This window comes from Pezoporus flaviventris, unplaced genomic scaffold (genome assembly GCF_033815535.1).
Source record: "Pezoporus flaviventris isolate CSIRO_AGI_PZ_B2104156 unplaced genomic scaffold, CSIRO_AGI_Pfla_v1 ptg000002l, whole genome shotgun sequence".
Classification (NCBI taxonomy): Eukaryota; Metazoa; Chordata; class Aves; order Psittaciformes; family Psittacidae; genus Pezoporus; species Pezoporus flaviventris.
Window position 1 is genome coordinate 79,723,232 of NW_026892550.1, and position 16,663 is coordinate 79,739,894.

General features: G+C 36.5%; 1 protein-coding gene across 1 annotated transcript in view; it reads right to left on the bottom strand.

The window, feature by feature from the left end:
* Positions 1-16,663, bottom strand: part of PIK3C2G (phosphatidylinositol-4-phosphate 3-kinase catalytic subunit type 2 gamma) — a 207,892-nt gene that overhangs the window by 156,998 nt on the left and 34,231 nt on the right. The window contains exons 7-10 of the mRNA XM_061444643.1: positions 16,408-16,471; positions 13,365-13,418; positions 11,357-11,479; positions 4,557-4,590 (exon numbers count right to left, since the gene is read on the bottom strand). Of these exons, the coding sequence (XP_061300627.1) occupies positions 4,557-4,590; positions 11,357-11,479; positions 13,365-13,418; positions 16,408-16,471 (275 nt within the window). The remainder of the gene's footprint in view (positions 1-4,556; positions 4,591-11,356; positions 11,480-13,364; positions 13,419-16,407; positions 16,472-16,663) is intronic.

Sequence of the window (16,663 nt, forward strand, 5' to 3'; positions counted from 1 at the left end):
GGACTACAGTGTTTCACTGATTTACATAACACAGGCTTCCTACAGCAGATTCACATCTTCAGCTATGCCAGAGTTTATTTTCTAGAAAGGTGTCCCAGGCATAGCCAATATCTAGGAGACAATGAATACACCATAAAGTGAATTGTGACCAAGTTTAACGATCTCACAACTCAAACCTCCTGATTTATTTCTGGTGTGAAATTATTTGGTATCACCTTTTCACCAAAGGTGAGAAGAAATGAGACTTGAAGAAATTACATGAGACCAAGGGAAGTGAACTTTAACCACAGCTGCCAGATACGCTTATTTCTGACACATGTTCCTTGTACACGAAGTCTGAAGGAATAAATTTCACCCCTGGTGAGAAATAGAACAATCTGCACCATTCCTGAAAGAGTCAATGAATACACCTGCAGGTACCTTCCAGATTTAGTAAGGAACATATTATCGTATCCCTTATAGAAAAACATTTATTTTATTTTTCTCAGTCCAGTATTACAATTCATATATCATTTTAGTGCAAGACCTTCCAACAGAGTAGGTACTTTGCTGTTATTGCACTTGCAGATGATGCAAATTCAATATTTGCTGAACATGCCCTCTCTGACTATGTATACACGTTTTCTCTGGGTAAAACATGACAAATATCTGGTTGAACAGAATTTGGAATGAAATCTTAAGACCATTTTGACAACTGTTTGGGAGAACAGGAGCCTTACATTGTTCTTTCTCACTTTTTTCCAGGGAGAGGAAAACCAGCACAATCCTAAATACAGTTTAGGTTATAAATACACACCCCCCCCCCCCCAAAAAAAAAAACCCTTGAGATTTAGTTAAGGTGCTAAGCAGCACCTTATAAGAAGACACTATTATAAGAAGGAAAAGGCAAAACATGACAAGGTTGTAATGCAAATGCTGATCAGATGTGGTTTCCAAGACCAATATTTATCATATTGTTTCTTCCTACTAATGAAAGAATCCTATGAATTATCCCTTCAAGGACTTTTAAAAATCTCCTGCTGTCCTAGTATCAAAAATGTCTCTGCTGCTGTATGCTTTACGAGACCTTGATAACTTCTAACATTTCTTTTTTGAGAACTACTGAGGTTGCAGTTATTTAAAAATTGGTCTTGGTTAAAAAATGCCACTGGCTTTCAGAACGTTACAGGATGTGACACAGCAACAACTTAGAGGTAAAAAGCCATGCTCAGATGTGAAAGCAATGTAGAAGACATGGTGAAATGCCGTCTCTAAAAACCTCTTCACATTTTTCCATACTCTGAAACAAAAACTTTTTTTCCAAAACAAAACCATAATGGCTTTGTGCTAGGAAAAGAAGTAAGTGGAGTTTTCAATTTTATATACAAAAGCCTTCAAAAAGCCTACCATTATTTCCCCTTCCTTTTTTTTTTTTCTTTTTTTTTTTAAACTCTCTGGGGTGGATCTTTTTATGATCAGGTCTAGAAGCAACTACCAAATTGCAAGCATAATTAGTGAACCTTTAGAGCCTTAAATCTAATGCCGACTTCATTAAATGTATCATCTTTAAGGTATTGGATTTCTGTATTCACTCAAAATATAGTAAGTCCAGCAATTCAGCTAGACCAGGCTGCTGGTTCATTAACATCAGCTTGTGCTGCATTCTAGACTTTCTGGGATGGGTCCCAGAGAATTATGGATCAAATTCCAGAAGCTGATTATGTCTGATTCAGTGAAAACCCTGCCTGAAGTAGCAAGGTTGTAGACATTGTATAACCATTAATTCATCAGCTTTTGAGAAACACGCATGGACTCGGTTTTGTAACTGTTTGCAGCCTGTCTTTTCACACCCTGGCTTGAAGCAGATTCCAAGGCTAACTCTCTATTAACGTGAATAATCTTATTCTTTATTTTCTGAGAACGCTTGATGATGCAGGAAGGTGCTAATGTCTAGAAATGCCCACTGTTCCTCACATCTAAAAAAAACCATCCTTTGAGTACTACAACATTAGTATAATCTTCTAAGGACTTCATACAGAGGAAAAGTACATGATCCAGATTTAGCCATAAATGGATAAGCACTGTTCTATTTGCAGCAATGGAATAGTTTGGTCTACAGAGGTAAAACTTAACAGAGACAGTTACTGCAACACTAAATCAAGGCTAGATATTTTGAATACAGTCTTTGACTTGCTTAGTCCATGGTGAATGACTAATATTAAACCTCTGATAATCTCTTATTAAAAAGAAAGATCAAGGCAGCTTCCAAACAGTAAGGCTTTAATTTTAATAGCATTCTTTTTCTCTTTTATGCTAGAGAAGCTACAATGAAGAAAATCAAAACTCTTTTATGATACTTAAGGTAATAGCTATCACCTGGGGGAGGAAGAAGAGAGGAAAAATAAATTATTAGTTGGAGTAACTGATTGCTGTTCTTGCTGTTCAAATTCTATCCTGTTTTCTTCAAGATAAACACAAGAGACAGAAAAGAACAGTACAAAAGGGAAATACAGTCTGTCTCCTCCTCGGCTGTCAATGATGACTTTATTTGCAACCGTGCTGCTAGAAAAACCAAAGCACACGGTTTTTAGCTTCCCAGAGACCTGGAAAAAATTACCAGCACTGAGCTAAGGTAGTGATTTTACTTTACTTTTTGAGTCTTTGGCCTGCAAAGTTTTGTATGCCTGCAATTATAGTCAGCTAACCATACTGAAGTACACCTCTTGAGGGTAAGGCCTAGGTTCCAGCAGATCAGATTTAGTCATTACTCTCATGCTTTTATTTTATCAGACATGCCCTTAACACCAGCTTTGATATGATAGCTAGACTTATTATCCTAACTTTAAATATTTTGTTTGCTTTTAGAAGCTTAATAGGTGCAAATATAAGGAATGGAGTATGTTAAAACACACATGAAATGTATCATCAATGCACGTGAGAGGTCAAATTGGATTTTGGTTACCTTGGACAACTTTGAATGTAGGCTTCCTCACAGAAACACTAATGGCCTGGCAAGTTCTGACTTGCAGTCAATAAGTTGAAGAGTCTAACATTACATTACCAAAAGCATTCTGCAATTGTTATGAAATTAGGGTGTGCCAAGAACGAACAGAAGCATCACACTACACAGCTGAAGTTTTCCTGTCATAAATAAATAGGTAAAGAGAAGTAGAGAGGTAAAACATCAGATTGCTTTATTGTTATTCAACAACATAGATATTCATTGAGGAAACTGCTGATACAATCAAGTCCAAATCTGGAAATCTCTTTAAGTAGAGGAATGTTTTATATCCTTTCCAGACAGGTTATCTGAACACTGTGCAGGGGAACATGTTTCTAAGGTAGATGTTGATTAGTAACTATTAATTCTTTTCATCTTCAACAACTAGTTGTCCTTAAGAGTGTTAAAAAAAATTCATGGGATAAATTACTATATACAAGGGAGAAGAATCCTACAAACTGTATTTACTTTCTCCTCCCTTCTGCACCTGCATGTTCTCCCCCAACTCCCCCCAGCCTTCCAGCTGCTTAGCTTTTCCTGGCAGCTTACAAATATAATTGCTGCTTCCCTGTTTGCTGTTCATGAAGTTGAATAATGGTGAAACAACAAGGCTGGCATTTGGAATTCTGCATTTCAACCACCTCTGCGTTTGAGACTACTGCAGTCTTTGTGGTTGGTTCACCTTTTTGCCTCCCTGAGCACACTGCACTCAACAAAAGAAGACAAATAAAAAAGAGGGGGGAAGAAAAGCATCTGAGAGGCCACTTTTTTCCTCAAACAAAACTGAGAGAGACCACCTTTCCACAGCACACCCCAGCCACCCCAATGTTCAGATGGAAGGCCCTTTGAAAACGTCTGCATACCACCCCCAGCTGCCTGTCACAAGCCAGCCACAGAGTAGTAGAGAAAGACCCATGCACCAGCGTGGCCATCCCCGGCTGGAACCCAACACAGGCATCCACGACAGAACAATCTCCTGCACACCCATCAGCCTGTGAGGTGCGCTGCAGTAATGCTAACAGTACTGGATATCAACCAATGAGTCTAAGCCAATTTTAACTGAGGAATTAAGTACAGCAGCATTTATTATTTTGTCCATTACTGTTAAACTACTTATGACAGTGTATCACTTAAAACACTATTTATACAAAAGAAGCAAAGAACTAAAGATTAAGGAGGGAGGAATGAAAGTTATTGGAGCTGAGTAGAAAAGCCATACACAAAAATAATTTCTTTAGGCTTTCATGAAGTTCCTTATTTTCCCTTTTCTCTGCCGAAAAAGTTGTTATTGAGAACCATTGCTATGACCACCACTAACTGCAATCAGTTCTTTCACTTTACTACTTGTTCTCCGTATTTGAACCTCCAGAATTGTTTTAGGAAATGCTATGTTTCATTTACATTTTTAGGTCACTTAAAATTGAACTTGTCCTAATTACCTTATAATACAACTAAATATGTAAACATCTACAATATGTCAACTATAGCAATTCACTAATACAAACAAACAACACAAACAAAATGTGTTTTCTGATGGTACAGCTTGAATTAATATATTTTAAAAATAACACTTTACCTTTTTCTGTTTTATCCACACTTTGAAGTGAATCCTACAAAGACAAAACCCAAGGGGAAAAGCAATCAGTTACTTCAGAAAAGAGCGAATAGCAGTTACATCAGTTTTAGTGGTATTCATGGAAAATAAGGTGACAAAGGGGAAGGATATAACCTTATGTTATGATTACAGAAGACATCGCTGGGATTCAGAACACCAGGACCTGCTTTTTCTAGCTTTTCCAGCTGCTTCCTCTACCATCTCAGACAAGTCACTCAGGACCCAATTTCTGATATTTAGGCATGTCAAGATACAAAGAAGCACTTTTCAACATCTGAGGTGCATACATGTTTTCAGCCTTTCATTGGTATAACAGAGATGAGAATACCCTCTCCATCCCTTTACATACCTTCCATATTCAGACACAACCACACTGAGCAGGCAGAGCTCCAGCATCCTTTCAAAGCTGAAGTGGCCTATATTTCACCTACGCTCCTGTGCCAAATCAGCAAAAATAGCTATGCTCTATAAAAACCTTTGAGCAGGCAGTTAACTAGAGATGGCTACAGGAAATATTAGGTGCAGGGATTTAGAAGGTGTTCATACCTTGGTGCCTAAACACACCTCTTTATGCCTAACATCAATTCAGCATCTGGATTCCCACTTCATATCCCACTGCTGTCAGCAAGAACTGTTGGGTTCTTATGACTGCTGAAAGGTCAGGCCAGTTGCTTAAACTGAACTGACCAGCCTAATTAAACTTCTTTTTTAAAAAGCTGCCATGTTAAATCCCCAAGTACAATAACTGCCATCAATCAGACCTTGCTCCAGGCTTCTCAGACACTGGGCAAATTTACATATTGCTACACTGCCTGTGCCTCCCCATCCACACAAGAAAGAACATCATCTAGGTAGCTTGGAGCATCTACTGGCAGGATGGGTGGCACCTGCATCCCTGGGGCAGAGGTGGGACCCAGCCTCTGTAAAAAGGGCAAAAGCGGGCAATCAGCTTCCCTGGCTGCTCAGGCTGCCCTGTCTTTGCCTGGCTCTGAAATCACACTCACATGTGCCAAGGTGACATAAATAAGTTACTGAGGTGCAAATCTTGACCAGAGAGACTGTCAAGTTAATTCCGGGTTTCAGTATCTCCTGTGGCTTGCACTGATTGAGCCACTGTCCCTGTAAGGTTTGTTATCCTTTACAGTCACTAATCCCCTTGCAGCAGGTTGAGAATGCTTCATGAGACTACATAGGTATTCAGCAAGATGCTTCTTAAAATTACAGTGCACACAGAGGTGACATAAGAAGTACAATGCTAGATGTACATCTTCCCTCCAGTACCCAGCTTGGAGCTGCCAACATTTGTCTGGTAAACATAAAGAAAAGTCAAATGCCTACTTGAGGGAGAAAAAGCAACATCCATACCGAGAAATGTGTTTTCACAATCCTTATAATGCTGTGAGACAAATGGGAACAGAGACCTTTGTTCAATTCTCTCAAATTTTGGAAAGTAAACAACCTTTTGGAACAGTGCTTATAATTTCAACATAGTGTAGCCCATTTAATATATAGTGGATTAGTGCCTGTTCTGGCAGGATTTGATCTCCTAGGACTTTCTGTGAGCTGCTGTAAGAAAGGAAGGGATTAAAAAAAAAGAAAGAAAGAAATGAAAAACATTGTGCAAGCAGGCCCAGAGTTTCCCCTGAACAGATTTTAAAATCCCAGGGCTATCTTGGTTAGAGTCTGAATGAATCACATTTATAAAGAGATGCAATCAATTAAGAAGACAGTATCACTGGTGCCCAGTTTCTTTCATCATCTTCTAACCATGTTACAGGAATGTACAGTACTGGCACTGAAAAGGAAGTAAGGAGGTAATAGGTACAGTTTAATTAAACACAGAAGATTGGAAGTAAGTTTCTCTGGTCTTCTTTTTTTTTTTCTTTCCTCATAAAAGCAGAATTAAATAGAAACACATTGAGATTTTTTAAATTATGTGAGCATACAGGTACAGATATGTATACACAAACATATTCTGGCACCCTATGCAATTTACATTGGATGGATAAGCAGTAGTTTCCTTAAGGCATTATGTGCACATGGAGCTTGCCAAATAGATGCATTAAAAGGTATTCCACACAAAACCACACCACACAGTACACTAAAGCATCAGGAAACCATGGTAAAAAAGCAATCAGAACTTTTTTTTTCTGGCATTTTTCTCGTACCTGATGCATAACGCTGCAGGCACTTGAGATGTAATGTAGCCTCATACAATTCATTCACTTGGGGTGCAAGTTACCTGCTTGAATGAAAAAAGTCTCTCTTCTGCCTAACAAAAAGTCTTGGGGTACTATGCTGTTGAACATAACTGAAACAATTCAAGCAGAATGATAAAATACGCTAATATTGTGGGATTTAATAATTTTGTCAGTATCCAGAATTCACATAAAATTCCCCTACACTTCAAGTATGAGTTGAACTCAAAAAAGGTCTGGAGAAGTTGGTACTCCATCAAACATTCGACTGCAGAGTACTAATTTTGGCTACATATGTTGATACAGACAGGAGAGTTTGTCTTTGTATAAATATTGATAAATGAAATCTGATTTGCTGTATTTATATACTATTCTGTAGTTAAGGCAGTTACATATAATGTTTAACCTCTATTTTCATAAAATGAAACAGTACTTGAGTTACAGAACTTGAAGAAATATATTTTCCTTCTTTTATGTTATGGCTTAGTTGCTGCTGAGAAATATGAAGCTGTTTTTAAAATCATACCTGACTTTCTTCTAGATTGCTGAAGTCTAATCAACTGTCCTAGCACTTGTTTCTCAAAGAAGTAAAAACCAAGAAGCAGCAGCCACAGGGTTTGCTAATGCAGGAACAGTTGGAATTTTTATTTTTTTTTTTAATATATATATATATATCAAAAAAAGGGAGAAATATATTAAAAAAACGGAAAAATATATTTAAAAAAGGGGAAAAAAGTGTGTGTGTATATACACACACACACATACACACACACACTTTTTTTTCCTTTCTCCATTTGTTTGAAGTCAGCTGTTAGTTAGGTGTGATTCACCAAGCAGAGAGTAAGGGGGATAGGAGTGTCACCCAAGGTCACAGACAGCCTTTAGTGGAAGGCTTCAAGGGACAGACAACCAGTTCAGCTAACAAAGCCTGAAAAGAAATGTTAATAGAAAATTTCAATGCCTCAATAACTTAAAAACTCTGAAAAATAAGTAACAATCCAGTCAGTCAGTAGTCTCCAAGAGAAATGTGGAGCAGCTTCTTATGTGAATATTAGGACAGAAAAATATTTTAAGACTAGTGATAAAATATGCAATCGGGGCAGACACTTTTTAACATTCAGAAGAGGATACTCAAGAACAGTATCATTTTGCTCATTACAGATGAGCAAACACCATCATTATCATCACCACTTATATTTTCAGCCTCTAAAGATTACAGCCAGGACAGGCACTCTACTGTGCTGGAGACTGTACATACAGATAAGGAGATGCATTCCTTGCTCTGCAGGGCTGATAATTTAAATAAGTAAAACAGGAAAAGAAAAGTGTACTTCCTCTGTGCAAGGAAGTACGTGGAAGTTGGTTCAGCAAAACGTGTATATACTGGAGACTATACAGTGGAGTTGGAAATTGGACACATGCTGAAGAATAAGCAATGGAAAGCTGGAAAAACTTAGGGAAGAGCTTTTTGCTCCTGTTGTTTTTACAACAGGATACATGGATCAGTTCATAATTCAATTTTTTGCTTAGTACCAATCATTTCATATCTAAAATAAAAACAGTACTTGCATAACAGTGACTCGGAACAAGCAGAAGCAAATGTGAACATCAACAGAAAGCTTAGACTCAAAAAAGGTGACCTGTACTCTTCGGATTTTATCCCATTATCTTATTCTTCATGGCATGACATGGGGTTTTTCGATTGCTCAGGGTAGGCCACACTAATAGGAACGAATCTGTTTCTCTGCTGGAATTCAGAGATGATGCACCTGAAAATGGACTCTCCCTTATGAGGAAAGACTGAGGGAGCTGGGTCTCTATAGTTTAGAGGCGAGGAGACTGAGGGGTGACCTTATTAGTGTCTATAAATATATAAAGGGGGAGTGTCACGAGGATGGAGCCAGGCTCTACTCAGTGGCAAACAGTGATAGGACAAGGGGTAATGGGTACAAACTGGAACACAAGAGGTTCCACTTAAACTTGAGAAGAAACTTCTTCTCAGTGAGGGTGACGGAACACTGGAACAGGCTGCCCAGGGAGGTTGTGGAGTCTCCTTCCCTGGAGACATTCAAAACTCTCCTGGACACATTCCTGTGTAACATTATCTAGGTGCTCCTGCTCCGGCAGGGGGATTGGACTAGATGATCTTTTGAGGTCTCTTCCAATCTCTAGCATACTGTGATACTGTGATATTCAGCAATTATAAGTCAGCCATAGGAGGCAGTTTACATGTTGGGTTCAGAGAACTGACAGGAACACTCAAAGAGAAAATACACGAAATTTTTCTGAACTCCAAAGAAATCTTCTAACAAAATAATACCAACATATTTCTTTTGCTCTAATTCCTTCCTAAAGGAGAAGATGTTCTGTTACTGTCTTCTGTATATTTTTACTAGATCAAGCTCTGTTTATCTCTTAAGAAAGATTCTGGGTTGACAAAATACTTTTCTCAAGGGGACAATACTGATCTGCCTAATGCCTCTCAGGACAGCCTGGGGTTTAACTGAAAAGCAGATCATGTGAATCCTTTGTTACTTCTTTTATCTCTTTCTCTACAGTATGTGCCCTCTAATATACAGGAATAACTTTTCTTAAATGGAGATATTTCCATTTAAATCAACAACATGCCAGATAAAATGCATGCGCTCACAGACTCATTTCTGCTGGAATTTACCCAGAACAGTGACTTACAATAATTGATGCTGAAGTGGACAAGAAAAGATTGAGGATACTATAGCAACAAGATATACAGTGAGTCATGACCTAGAAGGGAAGCAAGAGAAGGCATTTATGTGAATCAGCTGGTCAGCTCTGAGCAACAATAACAACAAAACCTTACAGCTATGTTGTTTCTTGCATCTTGGTCCTTAACAATACTTGCCAAAATTCAGACAGACAGCACCCATATAAATAATTACAGAAGGTCACAGCTGGTTCTGCCTAGGGCCATGCAGCAATGTCTGCTCCGTGATCTCTAGTGCCCTCTGTTCCAGAAACATGGTGCACGGTTTTACTTACAGAGACTTGCAGAGACCTACACTGATGTTCTAGAGCTTATCTGCTTGGCCCCTGTACTTTACTTAAGCTGGAAACTATTACCCTAACCCTCTCACCTGAAAGAGGAATAAACAGAGACTAAGAATGCAAAGATTTAAGAAAAGAAGTTTTCTGAGCACCACTGCAGCCTCTTCAACTAACATACTTTCTGGGTTTTTTGTGAGTCTTTTCACCTCTCAGAAATAATTTTGCCCCTGTAAGATGAGTATTTGAGGGTTTGAACCCTTCAAGAGTAAGTGTATATGGATGACAATATGTAAGTAGTTTGCCATATATCACTCCTACAACACAAGAAAAGTTACAAAAAGAATTATGCTAGCTTTCCTCAGTCTTACATTTGGGACCTCAAACAGCGTATCAGGCAAAACAAAATAAATCCCACTTATCTAGCTAGACATGTTTCTAACCAGCACTCACTAGTTACCTCAGTTAACACTAATTATCCCATTGTTTACTTTCCTGTCAGAAGTGTTCTTACACATATTAAAGCAAACAGCTAAAAAAAACCAATAAACAACCCAAAACCCAACAACCTAACAAAACAACTCAATAAAGAGAAAGAATACAAGTTTTATAAGTAGGTAACTGTCTGAGAAAGCAACCACCTTACCCAGTTTGGCATGCTTTTCTAAACAATATTTGGTGTGAGAGAATGAAAAGACAGAGGCCGTATAAGAAATGAAAAAAAAAAAATCCTTAGTAACTTATTGAACTTTTTAGAAAAGTATGGAGAGAATTTCATTAGGATGAAGAAGAATTAGCATGAGTTAAGGTTACACCAGAGTAAATGCAAGTGATTAATGGCTTGATTTTCGAATTTGCTGAGCACCTGTATTTCCGAGATGCTGATTTCAGAAGAATTTTTGGGTGTTCAGAACCTCTGTAAATCAGGTCAGAGTGACTTGTCCAAGGTCATACCAAAGTGGCTGATGACAAAACTAAGAACAGATACTGCCCTCAAAGTGACAGTTCATGACTATACAGAAACCCCTGAAAAATCCACCTCCGTGTTTTAAGAGTGAGTATTCCAGCTAAAATAAGGTTTATATGATGCTGGTCCTTCTTTACATAAATAATAGAGCATTTCTATCTGAAAAAAATTGTAATTTATATGATATTTATAGAAGCTTTTTTTTTATTGTTAACAACATATGCTAAATTTATGAATAGAATACTTTGAAATTGCATGATTTAGTAAACAGGTGCTGTGGCAAAGCAGAGATTTGTGTGTTTTGTGGGAATAAAAAAGGACAACCAAAGGAGCATTTCACTTACACTTAAACACAGCACAAGTCCTCTATTGCTCCTCTGTCACACATCTTTTTTGATAGGGCCTTTACCTAATGCTTGTCAGAGGGGAAATAAATGCGTGCATACAGTAAGAAGTAAGAAGGAAAATTCACACAGTAAGACAGCAGAATGGCTTTGATCAACCATAAAATTAGTGATACCCATTTCAGCTCCAGTTTTAAACAGAAAAATAGGACATCAGCTTGCGTCTTTTACCTGTGTTTTCACCAACGGCACTGCACGAAGTTTCTTGACTGCATCAGTAATGTCTTTGGTTTCCACAAAACAGAGGACACTGCAGATAGCTTTAGCTACTTCAATCACATTATCAACTTTATGCTGCTGATTACAAACAAAAGTGGGGGGGGGAGTGGGAGAAGGCACACAGTAGACATATACCATTTATCAGAAACACCTTAGTGTAAATTTCATGCCAGTGAGTACGCAGAAAACTGTATCTGCTCATCCAAAATTCAAACACACCAGGCATTAGTCTGGCTACACTGAAATCTCTAGTGACATAAGGATAGCATAGTTTTCATTAAAGTCCAATTATCTGCCACAAAATGCGCCTTGTTGAAAACTGACAAATTTGATATTTAAAACTGATTTTGAGGCAAAACTTCAATTTGTCCTAACTTCATGAGCGTAGAAGCCCTGAAAAAGCAAACTTCTGAGGACACATGAACCTAAATGATTCACAGACTGACTGTGGTTTTTATGATACTGTGCTGTGAATTTATCCCCAATATTGTCTCCTACCCGTCTCTGTGAGAGCTGGCAAACAGCCATGTTCCTCCTAAAAATAGTGACTATGTGGGAGGCTGCATAATCTGACACCTGTGGACTGAGTACTTCTGCAACTAGCTTTTCTGCAAAATGTATATATAGTTCAAATTATTAAATCTTATTGATAATAAATTTAGATATTTAAATATTACCATATGAAAAAACCCCTCTAGATGAATAATCTCAGAAATACTTTGGAGGATTCAAAAAGAAAAATTTGGATCCCAAAGGAAGGAAAGTGCAATCTTTAAATATCAAGTACTCTATGTTCAGAAAAATTAATAAATAAATTAAAATTCATATGTTTCCTGCATAGTTATATCACTTCATTAAACCTTAAAATATTCTCTGAACACGTAGAAACTCTTCTATAAATATTTTCCATGTTTCTGTACTGATAAATGTTCATTTTAGCATGTTACAGCATGTCTACTGATAAAACCATTTCTGTAACTTATCTATATCATGCCTGAAAAAGAAAAGCTGCACCAAGATGAGCTTTCTATTTTCAAGCTTAAGGTCTATATGCAGGCTGTACTGAGAAGGTTACAACCTATCATTAATACAAATAAATACAAAAATAGATTGAGGTTACTAATTCCACATTATCTGCCTTGAGCAGAACTAAAGTGGGAATGAATTACATAAAATATTCTGAAATATTTTAAATATAGGTTGTTGGGGTTTTGTTAGTAATTAAAGACAGCAACACTTTTTCATACTGGAAATTCTAAAGAGAAAAAGGCTCTGGTTGACTGTAATCTCTTGAGAACTTCAGAACTTGCTCTGAAGTTGATTCACCATTCTGACAGTTTACAAGGAGTCCATTTCCTTTTTTTCCTATTTCTTTCCTTCCACATAAGATTTTTAAATTGAACTCCTGCTGGATTTATTCTCTATACACACACACATTGCCAGGAGAAGTAGAAACCTGCAAAAATGGCATGGCTTTTCTTACCATGTATAACACTGACAAAACCAAAGCATTATACATGCTGTTTTATTGTTCAGTTGTTGAAAAAATGCATATATATGCAATATACCTACATAATTTTTTAATTACTGTATATAGTTTGTAATTATAAATTAAGTATATGATATATATTTATTGAATTATAAATTAAGTATAATTCTAAATTAGCATTTTTTGCCTTCACAAGTAGCTATGTTTATTAAACCAATGGATTTTATGTCTATAAAGACATGTTCATGTAGACAAATTTCTGAGCAGCACATGAAGCAATAGACATACACAGGAGTAATTCTTAAGTAGAGAAACAGCTCTACTGCCAGACAGGAAAAACAAAAAAACAAACCAACCCCAGAACAACCAACCAACCAAAACCTCCCAAAACCAACCAACCAAACCCAACCAACCTAACCCAAACACAAACCAAAAAACCCCTCCCAGCAGTTTATATACTCTCGTACTTACGTATATGTGTTGTTCTCCAAAGACAGTTGGATACCTTGAGGAATGTATTTCTTTCTGTAAAATATACTATTCCATTTAGAGTTAAATTACCAAGGTACTTAATATTTTATAGAAGCTACTATACCATAGATTTGGTTTATATGGCAGCTGCTTCTAAGGAGAACACTGCAGATCAAGAAGAGTAAGCATGCAAAAAAAAAAAAGTGTAATAGTGTGTACTACGAAAGATGACCTCTTTCTCACTATTTCTCTTTTTGGATATTATCATATAAAGAGTTTTCCACATGTAGACATATGACATTGATTTTTTTGATTTTTGCCCCAAAGAAGGAAAGACAGACATTCATTTCTAACAGAAGTTTTACATTTCTGAAAGTACCAAAGAATTATAGTCAACATTTTGTATATGTTTTTTTTCCCTCCACATACTTAAATACCAACAGAACCTTTGAAGGATATTTTGGTGTTTAAATTATTTAGATGATTAAAAAATGCTATTTCATTCTAGAACTTCTGCACTCTGTATTAAAAATTTACAAAGTTTTCTCTCTACATTAATAGTACATTCTGAACAGAGTCAAAATGAAGTGCATGCCAACTGATTATCAGGGCAATCAAAATGGCTAGTTCTCTGTCTGCACACATTCCCTGGGAACACTCTCTACATTTAACTCCAGCAACACCAATCCCACCCCCACCGTGTGCCAAACAGCCTGATTTTTTTGTTTTTAATTTTCATTTTATAGAGGCATTATCCATCATAAAATGATTTTTACATTTAGTGATCATTACTAATGATAGTGGGCTTGTCACATAAGTCAGAAGAACTGGTTTCTCCAAGGATTTTCAACAGACATCCTTGAACAAGTAAATTTGGAAGTGGGTAGATAAATGGGCAAAAAAAAATATTGATTTTTTTTTTTTTTTAAACAGAGAATCTCAAGGTCTGTCTAACTACAACTGAAGTTCTATCTGAGTACAGAACTCAAGCAGATATATGCGCATTTAACATAGTATATGTGAGTAACTCCCAGTGGCTTAAAGTTCAGAGTGTGCTAAGTGTCAACTGTGGTGAGTCAGACAGGTAACAACCCTTACAGTGATGTGAGTGCTGTCTTTGCAAATCAACATAATTATTCCTGTGTAACCCTGGAACAATTATAAAGACCTCAAATTTAACCTGTCTAAAGGAATCTAATGAAACATTAGAGAAAATACGTAAACAAAGATTCAAATAACAAATCAAGGATTCTCAACTTTTGCTTTCTTTAGGCATGTATTTATGACCAAAATGCATTACATTAGAGCTTCTGTTGTTTTTTCAAGCCACTTATTAAGGGAAAGCACTAACACTAGTTTTAATTATTACAGGTTTGAAAAAGCTCCATTAATTGTGACGCCTCTGAAAACATCTGCATGGTGATCTGATCTACGTCGTTAATTTGCAATCCTACTCTTTAAAGCAGTTCACACAAACTTATACTGAGTTTGCCTGAGAAGACACTGTTGAAAAAAAACCCAAACTACTGAGAAACTTAGCTCTAGAGTAACACACGCATATTTGTTGCATAGCACGAATATTTGAAAAATGTCCTGTCTTTCCTTTATAAAAACTTAATGATCTCAAGTAATTGCTTACTCAAGGTAAAAATCTTTAGCAAAATCAAATTTAAGAGGGCTTCATTATAGGTCTGAGGAATATCTACAAAGCATCATTTACAGAAGGTGGGTTGTAATGCCTCATTAATGTTGAGATTATAGCTTTCTTTGAATTTGGAATCTTCTTACTTTAGGCCCTAAAGTTTCAAGTGAATGTGAGTAACTACACTGAGGGGTGTACTTCAGTAAAGAAATATATATGCGCATTTGAGCTCGGGGACCTCAGTTTTCCAAATGGTTATGACTGCATTACATGCTACACATTAAATAGTCCTCTTTGAGAAGTTGCTTACAAATGAAAACGCCAGTGAATACCTGCACAGTAGGTAGGCACAGCTCAACAGCTTTTAAATTTGTATGCATTTTGCAGAAGAAAAGTGCCAAAGATTTATATGAAAATGTAGAGAATTTTTATCTACATATATTTATTTACGTAGGTATTCATATATATTTATGTATTTGTGTATGTACATTATGTACAAATCTGTTTATGTGTGTATGTATACATACTTGTATGTACGTGTATTTTTTCTGAGCATTCAAAATCGAATAGAACAAGAATAGCCAGAAAGATTAAAATCTGGACTTGAATTCATGTGACAGATTTCTGAAACAAAGTAAGAAATGTATGTCTTAACTTATATTACAAAGAAATACATTTTTCAGCATAGTAAGTTATAACTCCGGAAGGGAAACACTGGAATATCTCCAAACTACATCAGTATTCTTTGCTTTTACTAATGTCCTTCATTTTCTTTCCAGTTCCAAACCCTAGAAAGTCAGTTAGCATGACAATCTGAAACTCAGATCAAATAGCCATTTGGTTTCTTCCAAGCTGTCGTTCAAATACTCATTTGTCCTTTAAGACATTTGTTCTTAAAACATTACTTAGCAGAGATGATTTTCTAAGAGATTTTTCCTTCAATAATGTAACATTCAATTAGCAGCTCACTACATTAAAATAAAAGTCTTATGAGCTTTGCTGCCAAAACCTAATCCTGCAGACTACTGCATTCTTCAGTATATATCCAAAATATGTAAACACTTGGCTTGTGGTTTTGTAAAATCAGGGACAAATTTTGCAGATGCAGATACCATCTTATACCTCCACTAAATCCAAATATTATACTGCCAACCCAAAAATCTTGTTTTATTTACAGGTTCCGTGACACTTAGAAACAATCACCTTTGAGATTTTAAATTTGTAGCACCTTCTTCTTAATCTCAATACAAGTTTGACTAAGAGAATTTATATCCTTTCAAAGTCAGGTGAAACAACCTTAATTAAAAGTCTTCCTTAATTGCATTTGAGACAGATTAATAATTAGACACCTTTAATGTAGAAGTTTATGCTTTTCTGGTATAACAAACTAAGAAGAAATACCTCATCTTGCAATAGACATCCCACTTGACCATTATATTTCATAATAACTGATAGAAGGTTCTGTCTGGAAATCAGAAAAAGAAACCAACATCAACTTAATAACAACTGGATAAAGAGACCAGATTTCTCCCCCACCCCTCACCATATATTTGGAACACTTTGATTTTATGTTGGCATAAAATGCAGACAAGTGCTTATGTGAACGTCAAGTAATTGAGCCTGGATCTCCATGGTTTTTTTGGTAGACATTTGCTAC